The sequence below is a fragment of the Coenobita brevimanus genome, chromosome 46, assembly GCF_032717465.1.
Source record: "Coenobita brevimanus isolate Jiangsu-jjx chromosome 46, ASM3271746v2, whole genome shotgun sequence".
NCBI lineage: Eukaryota > Metazoa > Arthropoda > Malacostraca > Decapoda > Coenobitidae > Coenobita > Coenobita brevimanus.
In genome coordinates, this window is record NC_136999.1 from 931,259 (window position 1) to 947,971 (window position 16,713).

The 16,713-nt window shown below is 44.8% G+C and overlaps 1 protein-coding gene across 1 annotated transcript in view; it reads right to left on the reverse strand.

The window, feature by feature from the left end:
- Window positions 1-1,225: 1,225 nt before the first annotated feature.
- Window positions 1,226-16,713, reverse strand: part of LOC145398788 (uncharacterized) — a 25,870-nt gene continuing 10,382 nt past the window's right edge. The window contains exons 3-15 of the mRNA XM_080271597.1: window positions 16,028-16,164; window positions 15,539-15,649; window positions 13,353-13,628; window positions 11,651-11,809; window positions 10,725-10,837; window positions 10,024-10,241; window positions 8,911-9,061; window positions 8,224-8,394; window positions 7,543-7,693; window positions 6,503-6,638; window positions 5,784-5,895; window positions 4,730-4,913; window positions 1,226-1,611 (exon numbers count right to left, since the gene is read on the reverse strand). Coding sequence (XP_080127723.1) covers window positions 1,481-1,611; window positions 4,730-4,913; window positions 5,784-5,895; window positions 6,503-6,638; window positions 7,543-7,693; window positions 8,224-8,394; window positions 8,911-9,061; window positions 10,024-10,241; window positions 10,725-10,837; window positions 11,651-11,809; window positions 13,353-13,628; window positions 15,539-15,649; window positions 16,028-16,164 — 2,050 coding nt within the window. The 3' untranslated portion in view covers window positions 1,226-1,480. The remainder of the gene's footprint in view (window positions 1,612-4,729; window positions 4,914-5,783; window positions 5,896-6,502; window positions 6,639-7,542; window positions 7,694-8,223; window positions 8,395-8,910; window positions 9,062-10,023; window positions 10,242-10,724; window positions 10,838-11,650; window positions 11,810-13,352; window positions 13,629-15,538; window positions 15,650-16,027; window positions 16,165-16,713) is intronic.

Consider the following 16,713-nt stretch of genomic DNA (forward strand, 5'->3'; position numbering starts at 1 on the left):
AGTTGGATTGAGCCAGTGCAGGTTTATATCCAAGGGATGGTTGGGGCTTATTGCTCATGTATTGCCACTCAGGCATGTGTGAAGCTGATCACTCTCATTTTATATATCAGGACCAACTTGCCTAGCCCCAGGCTCCTACACTTCTCAGGGTGCAACACAGGATTGGATGATGATGATGATATTATTACTACAAATAGCCCACAAAAAAACTCACTGAAGATTCTCACACATATTCCGGGATACTATATATATAGATTTCCTGGAACAGAATCTAAAAAATGCCATTTAAACCTGTTACCACTGAACATATAGTAAGTAAATCCGAAAAGTTGACATGTTAACTCTCTCAGAGTCACAACACAGGAACCTGAGTGTTAATATATGTACCATTAACTCTCTCATGCTCGGAACAACTCTAATGCAGTACTCTATTCAGCCCAACACCTGATGAATGTAGTAGGTGAGTCATAGGAGGCTGTGTGTTAATACAGTTGAGTCTCCAATACCCCTCTCATAGTCAGGTCAACTCTGATATTTAAGTTAATGCCTGTATCAGATTATTTTACTAAATTGTGGGTGAGTTACAGGAGCCTATGTGTTAATACAGTCTCCAATAACACTATCATGATGAAGGTAACTCTGGTATGTTATTTTGGCTAATACCAGATGATTTTACTATGTTGGGGGTGAGTCACAGGAGCCTGAGAGAGTCAATAACAGTACCATTAACCCTCACATGAATGGGGAAACTCTATATTGCCTGTGAGGGTGAGGTGATGCAGGCATAAACTAGTGACGTATGAGGAAAGGAGAGACCGTGGGGAATGAGATATGGAGCGATGAGATGAAGATAAGTAATGTGATGAGAGTGATGATGACGACACATATCTAGAACGTGAGAGTGAGGAAATGCAGCGTAACTAATAGTAACTGTAGTTGAAACCCATGGATCAACTGAGCATGAACCCAGTGGACTGCAGGCTGAATATGCCATTCTCCTGCAGTTCACTACCCTAAGAGATGTTTGTATAGCTGGGCAGTTCCACTGCCTAGTAATATCAGTGCCACCACATGAAGGCATCCCTCTCCAGCAATAAACTGGTGAAATGTCATGAGGTGAGATAAATTCAGGGATGAGACATATGGTGATGGGCAAATAGTGATGTGAGAGAATAATGAAACGTATCAGGATGTGCCTACAGTGTGATATTGTAGTACTGTGATGGGGGTTGAGTGCCGGGTGCAAGAGATGAAAGGAGATGAGATGATGATATTGGTATGAGAGTGAAACAGGAGAAGTGACAGGGTGGCACAATGATCAATATGAAGGGACTTGGTTACAAAATGACCTGGGAGTACTGTGAGAGGAGGAAGCACATACAGGATGAGAGAGGCTGTGAGAGAGATGGAATGCGACGAGATGATGATTACAGTGAGAATTATGGCAGGATGATGAGGGAAGATCTGTGTGTGGATATGTCTACAGCGTGACATGGTAGTACTTTGATGGGGGTCGGGTGCAAGGTGCCGAGGAGCTGGTCTGGCCGCAACAGGACCAGTGCTTGTGTCCAGGATGTCCCGCGTGGTTGTGTCCACACCCTTGGTACCCGCCTGTGGACCCACCATTAACACCTTATCCATTGGTACACACACACAGACTAAATCATCAGTACACACATACATCCTTGGCCACTGGTACACACACCTTATCCATTGGTATACAAATGTATACTTATTCACCAGTACACGCACACACACACACTCGTTCGCTTGCTCACTCGCTCACACGCAAGCATGCATGCACATACACACACACACACACACACACACACACACACACACACACACACACACACACACACACACATTCAGGTTCATTTTCTTTACGTTTGGCCTATCAAACATTGATCACTGTATGTGTTGCACTTGCCCATTCTCATACAGTACACTTTGATTACCCTTGTTGGCAATTACTCAAGATGACAGTGTTGTGGAAGATCAAGAGGCAACAAGTGTCCATATATATCAAAATCCTACACTCTGGATATTTTTGTCAACATACAACAGTTTCTTCAATACAGTAATGTATATATCTATGCTTCACCTCACAGCAGCATTACTGTTTTACATGATGTTATTCCATGTGAGTGATTTTATAAGATGTATAACTTTACAACAGAATTACTGTTTAACATTATGTTACTCAGACACACTAGTACTGGAGAGAGATTTCTTCATGTGGTGGCACAGATATACAAGGACAACTCTGCTACCTGGTTATAAAAATGTCCCTCAGTTCCTTCCCTGTTGCCCAATTGAGGGATGGTGGACTGCAAGAGAAGGGTGACTACAGCCCGCAATTCACCAGGTTCGCATGCACATGAGCCTTGGGACACAACAACAGCAACAACAATAACAACAACAAACAACATGAGTGCTTTCTCCAGATTAATCATCTCATAACAGTATCACTGTTTCATATTTAGCTAATGAAATAAAGCCAACACTTTCAACATTTATAAGCTCTCACACCTGCCTCATTGTACACTCTGGTTACATCTGTCCATCACTCCTCCATCCTTACCACCTTTCAAGAGTTCATGTTGACATACAATAACTTGTGCTCTGGCCACCTGCAGTAATTTTACACCCATAATCCCTGTCCACAAAAATCTATTTCTTAGCCAACTTCATTTATTCTCATATACGCTATTTCTCTCTAGATAACCTCTCTGGCCAACCACACTGGGGTTGCTGGGGTGGCACATGCTGCCCCTGACATATGCCTGGCCACCCCAATGCCACTCAAATTTGTGAGGGAAAACCATTACCCCTTAACCCCCCAGATGAGTTCTCCTTGGGCCACCCCATGACTTGGGCTGGTTACTGTTTGGCCACCTCATTTATAAAACCCTAGTAATGCCCCTGTATTCCCATCCACATAACCTGTTCCCTGAGTCCTGGTGCCAACAGTTACTTATACCGTGGTGTGTCAGTCGCCACTGACAACACGTTTCCACTGATAACGCTCTTCCATGCTGTCCTCATTCTCTCCTTAGGTTCAGACATGAAGGGCAAGTTAAAAATACATCTGAATAATACATCATTGGTTACTCAGACTCTGAATGATGAAGGAACTGTTGTAAATACAGCAAGATAACGACATACTGCCAGTCCTCATTATACATATAGTGGCCTTTCTGCAGTGGTGTTGTTTTGAGGGGACCTTGGAGGCCTAGGCACCCCAGTCAGACCTTTGGTTCCTCCCCATTGGCTCCATCATTTGAAATACTGATAATTTAAAGTGTGCACACTGTACAGCACTGACCCACTTTAGCTTCCCCAACTGTGGAGACCTGACTGTGTTACTGCCTTTCTGATGTATACTTTTAGTATTGTGCTCTTGGCAAATTAAAGAAATTTGCCTAGATAAGTTTCAATGTTACCTATGAAGTTGATCAGGTAGTTTTCTCTAATTTACAATAGCAACCGTGTGTAAAAACAAAAACAAAAAATTATATTTTAAAAACTATGCCTTTCTTACAATGAAGACTGCCAGTACATCATCTATTCTCATTATGAGCTAATTTATCTCATCATTTAGACTCAGACTGATGAAGGAAAAGTTAAAATTACAATAGAATAATGCAATATTTGATTAATCATTTTCAAAATTATTAAGAAGTCTCAGCAGTTTATAATTTAAACATTTTTGTGGCTATTCAGACATTAATGCAAGGCTACAATGGCAGACTTTATGTTATAATAAACAAATTTATATGCTAAGAGCTTGTGGTTTAGTATGAACACAAAATTTAAGCAATAAATGAGAGTGGTGCCTGGCACATTAGAAATAAGCAATAAAACATGCCAGACAATAAAGCAGACTATGCAGTAAAGTAAGGTAGGCAATAAAATATGATAAAGCAATAAAATCTGCTATGCAATAAATAACACAGGCATTAAAATAATATACATAATCAAATCCAGTACAAAATATAACAATGTTGGAAAAAGACACCATCTTGTGGCAGCAACAATATAACCAGATGGTGTCACTGCCCAGTTATACAAATTCATTGACTCCCTCCCTCTCCCATATAAGGGGGATTGTGGACTCCAGAGGAAAGACAATTTCTGTCTGCAGTTCACTGGGTTTGCATCCAGTTGAGTCTGAGGCCACAACAAGCAATGAAATAATGCAAGTAATAACACTCAGCAAGTAATAAAACAACAGAGTAATGATAGGCAATAAAATACAAGCAATAGTGTACTATAAGCAGTAAAATATGGTAAGGAAAAAGTTACAGTATGCAACAGTATACTAAGCAATTAAACAGTAAGGTATCTGGCATGGTAATATTAATATATGATAAGCAATATAATACTAATAACAACAGAAATGAATAAATTGAGACTGACTAGGAGAGTGTATGTCAGTATGGTGGAGGAGGAGACCAAGGATGAGATGGAGGAATGGAGTGGAGAGATATATGAAAAAGAGAAGTTTGAGTTGCTGAGAGGTAACCTGATGGCAGAGGACAGGGTGGCATGGAGATGGCTTGTTTGTCGCCACCCATTGTGGGTATAAGGTATCTAGGTATTGATAGACAGATAGATAAATAGACCTGGGATGGTAGCAATAACCAATAAAATATGCTGAGCGATAAAAATTTCATAAATTCAGCCAAAAATAGAGTAAATAAAACCAAAAAAACAATAAAGATACCTGGCATGGTCCCTCCACAGGCACACACAATGTTCTTGTCCCCGCCACTGGAGCAGAAGGTGCAGCAATGGTAGACCCCCGTGTGACGCCTCCCCGCCCCTCCACCCTCCCTTACACTGTCACTCACACTGCTATTCACACTGCTGGCTGGTGACGGTGTGACAGTAAGCTCTAGAGGACTTCCCTGTTAAGAGAAAGCATTTTAACCCCTTAACTACAGTGACATATTTTCTCACCCTTCCTCACACTCACTCACACTGCAGTTGTAGTAGTAGTTGTTCTCTAGGAAGTCTGGCCGAACAGCTCCGAGTCCCTAAGGAAGGCCAAGGCTGAGACTGGGATTTTCCACAGAGCTCTCAAGGAGTGAATGTTGTGTTGGTGATGCAGGCAACTGTGTGCAATTCAGTCTTCCATAATGTGCTTAATAGTATGGGGTGCTGTGTTGCATCCTGGACAGGCATCGGCGATGGAGTCATCCAGCCTCTTCTCATAACTCACGAGGGCTGGATGATGCCCATATCTCAGCCTGGCCAGGTGGATCCTGTCCTCATGAGGGAGGTAGGATTCAGAACGGTGGATATCAGGAGGCAGTGCATGCAGTTGTGTGTTGTCTTTGAGTGACTGAATGGAACGGCGAGTGATCTGGGTATGGATATGCTTGTGGCAGCTGGTCTGAGGCAGGCAAGGGGGAAGAGATGACAGTATTTGTGTATGATATCATGTGATGGGTGTTGTTTTGATGTTCCTTGGTGTGTGTGTTGTTCACAATGCTGGCTGGTGATGACGTGACAATAAGCTCTAGAGGATGCTCTGGCTAAGAGAATACATGATTATCCGGTGTAGCATGCAATTACCTGGCCTATGAGCCTACTCCTGTGTGTAAATCTGAAGGGAAAGACTGCCTGACTCAGCCTGAACTGTGACTTGCATTCCACAGGTTAAAAAGATGGACACCTTCAAGTGGTAGCACTGACAGGATAAACTCCCTTCACTTCTACCCACATGCTGTCACTAAAAATCTGGGCCAAGTTCCAGTCAAAGAACTATAACAGACCTGAATGTGGGCTCCTTGTATGGTGACAGTGAGGAGGGCAGGTCCAGAGATAGGAGGACTGAACACCACCTCATATGATCCATCTTCTCGGTCACGCACAGAACAACTGCATCTGCACCAAGCATCATATTAAACATCAGTGCATACAAACACTAAAATCTGAAATGCATGGTTATAAAGGCTTTTCAGATAACGGAAAATTTTGGAATGTGGAACCATAATGAAAACACTGACAAAATCATATAGACAAACAGTCTGGAGAACCATGAACAGTAAAAAATAGCACCACAAAAAAGTACCGGTAATTTATCACCTGCTCTTATACATTTCTGCATATGAACTACAGGCTGAGCTATAATGAATAAATACTGTGGCATAACAGGATGAAACAGAGAGGGAGATCAAGGATGATGTGGAGGGGGGAGTGTGTGGGACCAAGTGTGAGATGGAGAGACACATGAATGAGGATGGTGTGAGCTGGAGGGAGAGCAGCATGATGGCAGAGGACAGGGAGACATGAAGGCAATGTGCTTGTAGCCACTTCATCCATGAATAAAGCATCTAGCTATAGAGAGACAGAAAGGCATAGATTGATAGTCTGACAGAGAGATAAGAAGATAGATGCATGCAGATATACACCGGCAGGCAGGCAGGTAGGTAGACAGGCAGATAGACAAAGATAGATTGACAGAATGACAGTAAATGGCTAACGTACTTACAGGTGCGTTCCGGTGGTGGATGTAAGAGCCGCAACTGGGTGTTCTCCCCCATGGGTGATGGGTTGACCATCCTCATCTCTCACCACCACCAATGCCACCACCCTCGACCCCACACTCACACTGCTCACCTCACACACTGGAATGCAAAAGTAGTATACATTATTATTACTCTAACTTGGCCTAAAACTTACATCTCTCCATCCTGAATGCACAGCTGTACCAGCAGACTGACACCAGAACATGATGCTAAGCAGGCAGAGGTACAGTGGAAAAGACATTGTGCCAAAGCATTACCTTTTTCTATCACTGAGCTTTATGAAATAAGCTACAAAAGAAAGAAAATCTGGGCCACATTAAAGTGAAAAAACTATACTGTAGTCCCTTTTCACCTGACAGGCCTCCACTGAGAAGGACAGCGGTTTCAGACACAAACAAACAACCAAAAAGAGTAAACAAGATATGCCCCTAATACACCAACATTTCCTGTTGCCATAAGAAAATTATGTTTAAAATACTGTAATAAAAAAGTTAATAATAATAATAATAATAACTCCCTACGTGTCAACAAGTGGGTTGGTGGAGGGTTAGTGCCCCTCCCCGTAAAACAAATAACTCAAAGTCAAGTGGCCACCCCTTACGGGATTATGGCGTCAGGCAATAGATAGATAGATAATAATAATAATAATAATAATAATAATAGATAATAATAATAATAGATAATAATAATAATAATAATCATCATCATCATCATCATCACAATAATAATCATAATAAAAATAATCAATAAGAAGACTAATGGGAAGAGTGTATGCAAGTGAGGTGGAGGGAGGGAGAGGGAAAGGGAGGCCAAGGATGAGCTGGAAGGATAGAGTGGAGAGGTATACAGTATAAGAGAGGGGGGTGTGAACTGGGAGCAAGGCAGTGGAGTGGCATTGGACAGGGCGACATGGAGGTGATATGTTTGTGGCCACCCCTTATGAGATTGAAGTGTCTGGCAATAGACAGACAGATAGAATAAGAGAACCTGTCATATGACTTACAAGGCTTTAGTCTTGAGTGTGCTGGATGTGCCGGCGTGTCTGCAATGACCCCCTGAAGGCGATGACCTCTGACCCGGCCTGCATGGTGATCCGGCAGGAGGGCCAGCCTACTCCACCGTCCCCACCCTCGCACACCCTCCTTCAGCAGGCTCTGGAAATAGTAGGGCTTGGCAGTTATAGTCTAACCAAAATAAGAGTTACATCTGGTCACAACTCAAACCCCCAAGTCACACCTGATGCATGGTGGTGAGCAGTGGCGATAACAGAGATTGAGCAAGCATCTATGTGTCCCCAGTGAGGCATACGAGGTCATGGGCAAGGCCACATGCCCTGCCACAGAAACAAGGCAGTCTGGATCAAGTGCCATGACATATGACAAATTTACCAGCAAGCTGTGGTGCTGGATAGGGATACATTCTTGCACTGGCCCCTGTATGCCCAAACAGATCCACTACCTGGTTATACAAGCATCATTCAACTCTCTCTCGGTCCCCCAAAAGGAGGATGGTAGATTGCAGGAGGAGGGCAGCTTCAGCCTGAAGTTCATTGGTTGATGTCCAAATAAGCCTAGGGCACCAACTACTACAACTATATACTACTTCTACCAGAAAAAAAATAAAATAAAATGAAACTAAATAAATTTAAAAAAAAAGGAAAAAAAGAAAAAGTGCTAAAACACACCTGCAGCCTGGCCATAAGCAGAGGAGACAGAGCAAGTGTCTCCGCATCTCCGGCATGGTGTAGTAGGTCATGAGTGAGGTCACATCCCTGCCGCAGCCACGAGGCAGTCTGGCCCACACGCTGTGACTCCACCACCAGCCCTCTCTGTGCTCGCTCACATGCCTGACGCACCTGTGTGGATAGGACGGGGAGGGGGAGTTAACCCCCTTCAATATGATAAAGCCATTTTAATTCTATTCCTGCTGGCTCCAGAAAATTCTATTCAGCTTGGGAGAAACTTATCACTCTGGAGAGGTTTGATATGGTACAGCCTGACTGTTTTATTCAGCTCACAAAAGACTTCACATGCTGGAGGGGTTAGGAGATACATTCTTAACAAAACCTTCTACAGTATATGCCAAATCTACATGTCAACTCTGCAAATGTCTTCCTCTCTGTGTATTTCCTTCTGCCTATGACATCTTGAAATGAACAGATCTTGAATTCGAACCACTGTTAAGTTTTTTCCTTGAAGGGAACAAGTTTGTGGGCTTCTAGCTTCTGGGTCCTTCCTCCTTGCATTAAAAAAAAAAAAATGTCTTTTGTAAGTTGAATAATACTGTTTGGTAGCTGCAAGAGTAAACAAAAAAGATGTCTACTGTATTCATGGGGTTGAGAACTGATGACCACCTACCGCCCACCCCTCACCTGGTGCAGCAGTGTGGTGCGGTGGTGCTCCAGGGCCAGGATATAATCGTCCACAAAAGCATTCACTTCATCTCCCACTGCACGGCCCTGCACCTCCACATTCACACCCGCACCTGCCAGCTCCTCCACTGCACTTAGCAGCTCATCCACTCTGAGGGTGGATGGAGGTGGAGTCAGGCAATGTATTTGCGGTACATCATCATCATCATCACTGTCATAGTCATCAATCATCATCATCATCTTCAAATCCAACACTCCACACTCACACCAATACCAATCTATTCTTCCACAACATTTGGCATGACATCTACTCTAGGGCAGATGGAGGTGGAGTGAGATAATGCACTGTATTTACAGCATCATCATCATCATCTCCAGTGCCTAACTTTCTCCTGAGAACCCTGAACAGAGGATGGCCATGATAATGCCTCCAGGCTCCGTTAACCTCACAAGCCTCTCTCACTCACTCAAACACTCCTCGTCCTCTTATGTCCCTTTCATCAATATATTGCTCCATTCTATTCTTCCACACCACATACAATTTGCCTCTACCAGAACTGCTCTTGATCTCATCGTATTTGCAGCAGCACCAAATTTCACAACACATACACTCAACAGTGTGACTGTAACAAAACGATAGTACAGAAGGGTAATGGTAACTGCCAATCCAATTCTGTCCCCTTTGGAGTGTAGGGACCTGAGGCTTGGCTACCACAGCCCAAAATATCTACAGGCAGGAAACCAACCTATGGCCCCGATAGAACATTACATGATAGAAAAACCTCCAGTCACCTCTAAGACCCAAACCACTGCATGTACATTATATAGTCCATTCTTACCTGAAAGCTCTACCACCAGACATCTACATTCATACATACCAGGTATCTAAAAAGTAAAAAAATAATATAAACAAAAATCATATTACTCAATGTCATACTATTACACCTTGCCAGGTGTAGCAACTGGAAGTCAATAATAAAGCGCTGTAATAAGAGTAATAATACCAATTTGTTCCTTTGTTTCTCAAATGTGTCAGTTCATCCAGTGGGAACCATATCATAGTCTGGCTACAGTACGTGTCTTTGTGTCTCTATGGGCAGAATATAGGCCAACCTTGCAGTGGCAGTGTTGAGAAGTTTAGTGAGAGCTGCACGTATGTGTGGCGCCTCCTGCGTGACGGTGGCCGTGTTATGGCCACGGTGGAGAGTGGCCAGGCAGGTGGCACACAGTGGCTCCTGGCATCCACGACACCACCACCCAACCTCACCCTCACCATGCGTCGAACATACCAAAGTGTGTGCCACTTCTCGGATCCCTACTGACCGCGCCTCCTGTCAAAAATAGGAAGGAAATGTTTGGTTACTGATTATTATATATAATGACAAAACAGTTCTCCTTCTATCAGATGTTTTCTTGCTCTCTGAACCCTACCTCACCCAATTCTCTGGCGGGCAAAGAGGTGTGGGCAATAATGATGATGATGATGATGTATATTTTATCTGCTGGTTCTCAGGTAAAGTCAACAAAAAACACAATAAATTCACCCAGTCCTGTATACCCCACCTCTCAGTATATGTAATTAGTAAATCTGCACAAAAGGCTGTCTCTGGTTACACCTCCCAGGGGTTGTCTCCCCATTCAACTAGTTTCCCTCATGGGCCTGTTTTCACCCCACTGATCCACTCTCCTCCATGGACCCTTCTCCCCCATGCATCTGCTTTCCCCACCTCAGCCACCATTATGATAGATACAAGCAGCTATAACACTCATATTTCTCTCTCTCTCTCTCTCTCTTTGTCTCCCTCTCTGCTCACCTCCAATGTGATGACTTTGTGTGTGGTGGTGCGGCGCTGTCGTGTGTGTGCCGTGCCACACAAATGACACAGGTTCACTGGGCAGGTCTCACAACGCTCCTCAGCCACCACCTCTGAGGAAATACCATGATGTCACCTGGTATATATATATATAGGCTACAAACAATTTAATATTCCTGCACAAGCTATCTACCTATCTATCTGCCTGTCACCAAATGCCTTAATCTCACATGGGGTAGCCACAAACAAATTGCCTCCAAAAAGCATGATTTACAGTAATATTCCTACAAAAAACTATCCATCCTTCTAGCTAAGTACTTATTTGCCACCAAAAGCCCTCATTCCATAAGGGGTGGCTACAAACTAGATCAACATTACTCATCCTCTGTCATCAGGGTGCCCTCTCTCTAACTCACATCTTCTCTAATATACTTCCCCACCCCATCCCTCCATCTCACACTTGGTCTCCCCCTCCCCCTTCACCTCTTCCCCTGACTCACATACGCTCTGAGTAAGTCTCTCATTCTCCATCCTGGACAAAGTAGGTTAGTTCCCCTCCAAACTTAAAACCCACAGCAGTTCAAATCCAGGTGTTGCACACTTTCTTAAAATGACAGGTGGACACCTGCAGTCTGGTGTATGGATTTTTTTTTTCTATATTTAATTAAATGTATGTAGGTGAGGTGGAGGGAGGGAGAGGGAAGGGTAGACCAAGGATGAGGTGGAGGGATGGAGTTGAGAGGTATATGAGGGAGGGGGGGGTGAGTTGGGGGGAGGGTAGTCAAATGATGGGTGACAGAGTGACTTGGAGGCGTTTTGTCTGCGGCCACCCTTTGCGGGATTAGGGCGTCGGGCTATAGATAGATAGAAAGAATTTGGTTTCCTTCCTCTTTTTATCCTCTGGATAAAAAAAACACATTCCTCACCATCATGGCATAGGTCACAGAAGACAGTTGTGGAGTCTGAGTTCAGTGCCTCAAGGACCAGTTGTTTCTGCAGGACATAGTTGAGGGGGAAGCACTCCACACCACCAGGAGGAACCTCTGCCTCATACCCACACTCAGGACACCACACCATTAACACACCTGACGACAAACATACCTTTATATAGGAAACAACATCAGACAAGACCATATCGTGTACGGAATGAGCTATATGGTACGGAAAGAGCAGTACAATACATCATTTAATACCATGAAGCAGTCTCTGGTCTAATACTCCCCACAACACCATGAGGAAGCTCTGTCTCTTACCCAGATTTAAAGCACTACACCACAAATGCACCTGGGGAACAATGCATCAGTAAACAGGAAAAGAGAACATCAACTCTATATCACACAACAAACAAGTAACTGAGAAACAAAAATAGTCACATTTCATTCTCACACACCTGAGCCTCAGCACACAAACATGAAATGATGACAGCCACACTGGCAGGTACAGCCAGACAGATGGCCACACTTGCACTGGTCATTCCTGAAAAATACCTGGCCATCCCAATGACCATATTAATTTAAAGGGAAATGCCTCCAGATCCCTCTAGAGTTCAACTTGAGTCACCCTATGATCCAGTTTTTAAAATCCTGTCTCTCTATTATTCTTATTTTTATTATTATTATCATCATCATCATCATCCGCACCTCCTTTCCCATCCTAGGACTGGGTGAGGAGTAGCAACGTCCAGACAGGCTAAGTTTGCCCAATTCATTGAGCCACACTTCCATTCACTCATCATTCAAGCCCCCGGAATCCTGGCTCTATCTGATACGCCCAGAAAATTTCAACACGTTCTGTAGCTTCGCATATACCTATCTGTTAGAGTCAATCCGAACACTGTAATGTTGAAATGAGGTGCTAAATCCCTGGTTAAGCACTTCTCCACACAAAATTCATCCAGCCAGCTCAGTCTCTTGTCAGTCCCTTAGCTTCACCAACTTCCAAACCTCCCTTTCTCACACACTCATCCACCATATCCCTCCACCTTCTCCTTGGCCTAACTCGCCTCCTCCATCCTTCAAATTGGCTCACATATACCTTTTTCACCACTCTATTGTCATCCATTCTCTCCACATGACCAAACCATCTCAGTACACTCTCTTTGATTCTGGTGTCCACAGACTTTCTCATTCTGCATCTTTCATGAATCACATTATTCTGTATCTTATCTGCACTCCACATACATTCCTCAGTAATCCCATCTCCACTGCTCTTACTCTTGACCTTTCATTTTCATGCCACACCAGTCTCACATCCATACGTTACAGCTGGAACTAACACAACCTTCATGTAAGCCTCACACAGCTGCGACACTTAAGCCAATGTTTTTTAATCAATGCCTTCATAGCACCAGCTACTTTCCTTCCTTGTGTTACTCTTTCCACTTCCTTTGCACATATTCCTCTCTTTTCTATCACTGTACCCAGGTATTTGAACACTCACCAGTTCCAGTCTCTCTCTCCAATCACTGTAACATCACACCGAGATTCACCTTCTCTCTCAATAACCATCACTTTATTAATATTACTATTATAATTATTATTACTGTATCATCCTCGTCCTTGCTGTCATTATTATTATTATTATTATCATTACTATAATTATAAGTATATTGAAGTGAGAGGCACATACCCCTAGCCCTGGTCCCACTGTCTGTGCTCCCTCTCCTGGTCCTGGAATCCAGCGTGTTGGGGGCAGATGGTGCAGGTGAGCCGGTGGGGGTGAGGGTGAGGCGGGGGGCGGTGGCAGGGGGTGTTGGGGTGGTGCTGGGGGTAAGGTCCCTTAGAAGGTCAATCACAGAGTCCAGGTCATGTGAGAGGGGCCATGAGGGGGTCTTCCTGGAGTGAGTGTCGCTGCCACTGTCCTCGTGTTCACCTGACGTTGTACTTTCCGTGCCTTCTGACTTGGCTGTGGGATGGGCATGTGTTACAGTGGGGTGAATGGGTGGTTGAGGTCTGATATCTTAAATGTACAGCTGCAGACATAAATATCTATCCAGTTTCCACACGATAATCAATGTGGCAGCGCAGAATGACTTTCCGTACTCAGCAGTGCATCTCCGGAGTCCAGTAACTTTTCAGAGCACTGTGTAAGAGTTCGATAATTTTGTCCACAATTGTACTTTTACTACGTCAAATATACTACACTCTTTTTACTCTAACTTGGACCAGAATTGCCATCTCTCCATCCTGAATGCTGAACTGTAACAATAACACAAAAATACGATGCATGTCAAGAAGTGGTATGAAACGATGTAGAGCCATAGCATTGCCTTTTTCTGCAAGTAAGCTTCGTGAAACAAGCTACAACAGGACTGGAGCAAGGTACAGTAAACAGGATATAAATGAGGGTAGATGGAAAAAATAAAAATGATCATGATGATAAAACGCTCAAATGACGGTAATTTTTTGAGTAATGCAATGACGGGTGTTACGTGTTGCTGACATAAATCGCATCATAACCTGCATCACACACACACACACACACACACACACACACACGATAAAAAATAACAAATAGCTTTCTGGCCGAAAAATAATTCTCTCTCTCCCTCTCTCTCAAGGGACCTAATTATTCTGCCACCGACAAATGGGATCCGCCTCCTCATTCCTTTGACTCTTCTGCTTCCTTTTCCTCTCTTCTTCCTTCCTTCCTCCTCTCCCTTACTCTTACGCTTCTACTTCTTTCTCTTCCTACCTTCGTTCCTTCTCCTCCTCCTCCTCGTCTTCCTTCTCCATCCCTTTCACACCTCTACCTTCATTCATTATTTCCTCCTCCTCCTCCTCTTCCTTATTCCTTCTTCTTCTTTACCTTCTTATTTTTTCTGTTTTTTTCTCCTCTTTATCACTTCTTCCTCGATCGCCATGTTCTTTGACATTTGGCTGTCCTTCCTCCGATTCACCTCCCCCCCCTCTCATATATCTCTCCTCCTCATCGTTCCATCTCATTCTTATTCTCCTTCTCCGCCTTCTCATTCCTTTCACTCCTCTCCCTCCTCTCTCTTCTTCCTCGATCGCAGTGTTCTTTGACATTTGGCTGCCCTTCCTCCAACTCACATCCTCCTCTCTCATATATCCATCGTTCTATCTCCTTAGTTTTCCCCTCTTCCTCTCCCCTTCCATCTCACTCACATACTCTTCTAGTCAGTCTCTCATTCACCATCCTATCCACACGGCCAAATTTACTTATATAAATTTACCTAACGTTATTTCCCCTAAAAAAAAAAAAAAGTTAACGCCTTCTTTTTCACCGGTGCAGAGATTTGGCTGATTCTCTCCGTGACCCCTCCATCTTAAACTGTGACGTCACTCAGCATCAATTCCACTGGGCAACGTTCACGCCACCTAAGGCCTGGGAACTAATTACCTCCACGCCATCTATGCACTGGGAATCAAATCATTTCCACGCCATCTATGATCTGGGAACCAAATCATTTCCACGCCATCTATGATCTGGGAACCAAATCATTTCCACGCCATCTATGATCTGGGAACCAAACTATTGAGACGCCACTTTGGAGGCTGAAAAAACAAAAATAAATAAAATATTGCAGTGGTGTCAATATCACAGTGCCGTATCTTACTTAAATGGAAGTGGGTTACGATGGACCAAAAATGTTGCATCATTATCATCATTAAGTCATCATCATCCCGACCTCTTCTTCCCACCTAAGGATGGGGTGAGGCGGGGTCCAGAAATCAGGAAAAGAGAAAAATATGGCACTGCGAGAACTCATCAGCAGCATTCCATGGGCCACCCACTCAACACTCAAGCTCCCGGAATCCTACCTGTACAATAAACAAAGCGTGCCACCGTACCTTTAGTGATGTGGGCGTGGTGACTGATGGTTGGCTCTCCATTCACATCCACGCCCTCCCCGTTCAAGTGGCAGGCGTGACCCGTACTTAGCGTCGAGGATGTGGTGGAGGCTACGGAGGGCGTGGGTGTGAGCGAGCGATGTGTGGGTGTGGTTGCGCGGAGGGTGGGCGTGGCGGAGCGGCCGGTGGGCGTGATGGAGCGAGCGGTGGGTGTAGAGGATCGTGCGGTGGGTGTAGGTGTGGTGGCGGTGGGTATGGTGGTGTGGGTGGGAGTATGGGAGTGTGTACCGGTTGGCACATGTGTAGGTGTGGATGTGGAGACGACAGACGGCGAGGGTGTGTGCGTGGGTGTGTGTGTGGATACGAGGGACGGTGTGGGCGTGTGCGTGGGTGTGTGTGCGGATACAATAGAGGGTGTGGGTGTGTGCGTGGATGTGTGTCCGGATACCAGAGAGGGGGTGGGTGTGGGTGTGTGGGCTTCGTGGGAACCCCTGCGACTGCCTGGGGTGGTGGTGTGGGTGGCGGTGGTGGCACGGGTGTGAAGGCAGGGTGTGCAGACGGTGTGGAGGCAGGGCAGCAGGCGGGGCTCCACCCACCTACGTCCACATGATCCACACTCACTCATCCTGCAGAAAAAAAAAAAAAGTGGAATTTGAGATGGATCTGGGAAGGTTATATCGGGTATGGGTGTGTGGGTGTGGGTATGAGTGTGGGTGTGGGTGTAGGTGTGGGTATGAATGTAAGTGTGAGTGTGGGTACAAGTGTGGATGTGGGGGGCTATGTTTAGGGCAGGTCAGGTTTAGGACAGGTCACAGTCGAGAATAGGTCAGTGGCACACACCCTCTGCCTGACTCGTTACATATTCACCTCCTCACCCCTGCCTGCTCCACCCACCTCTGCCTAACCCCTGCCTGCCTCACCCCCTCCCTTCCTCACCCCTGCCTGCTCCACCCCTCTCTGCCTCACCCATTACTACCTCACCCCTGCCTGCCCCCCCTCACCTCCAATCTGTTTACCTCCCTCCCCCTTTTCTCTCTACCTTCCATCCTCCCTATCTGTCTGTCTCTACCTTCCTCCTGACTTTCCGTCTCATTTACCTCCCTGACCTAACCCCCCCCCTCCCTCTCTCCTTGTCCATCTCTCAATATCCAGATAACCGAGATTGGCGGACTGAC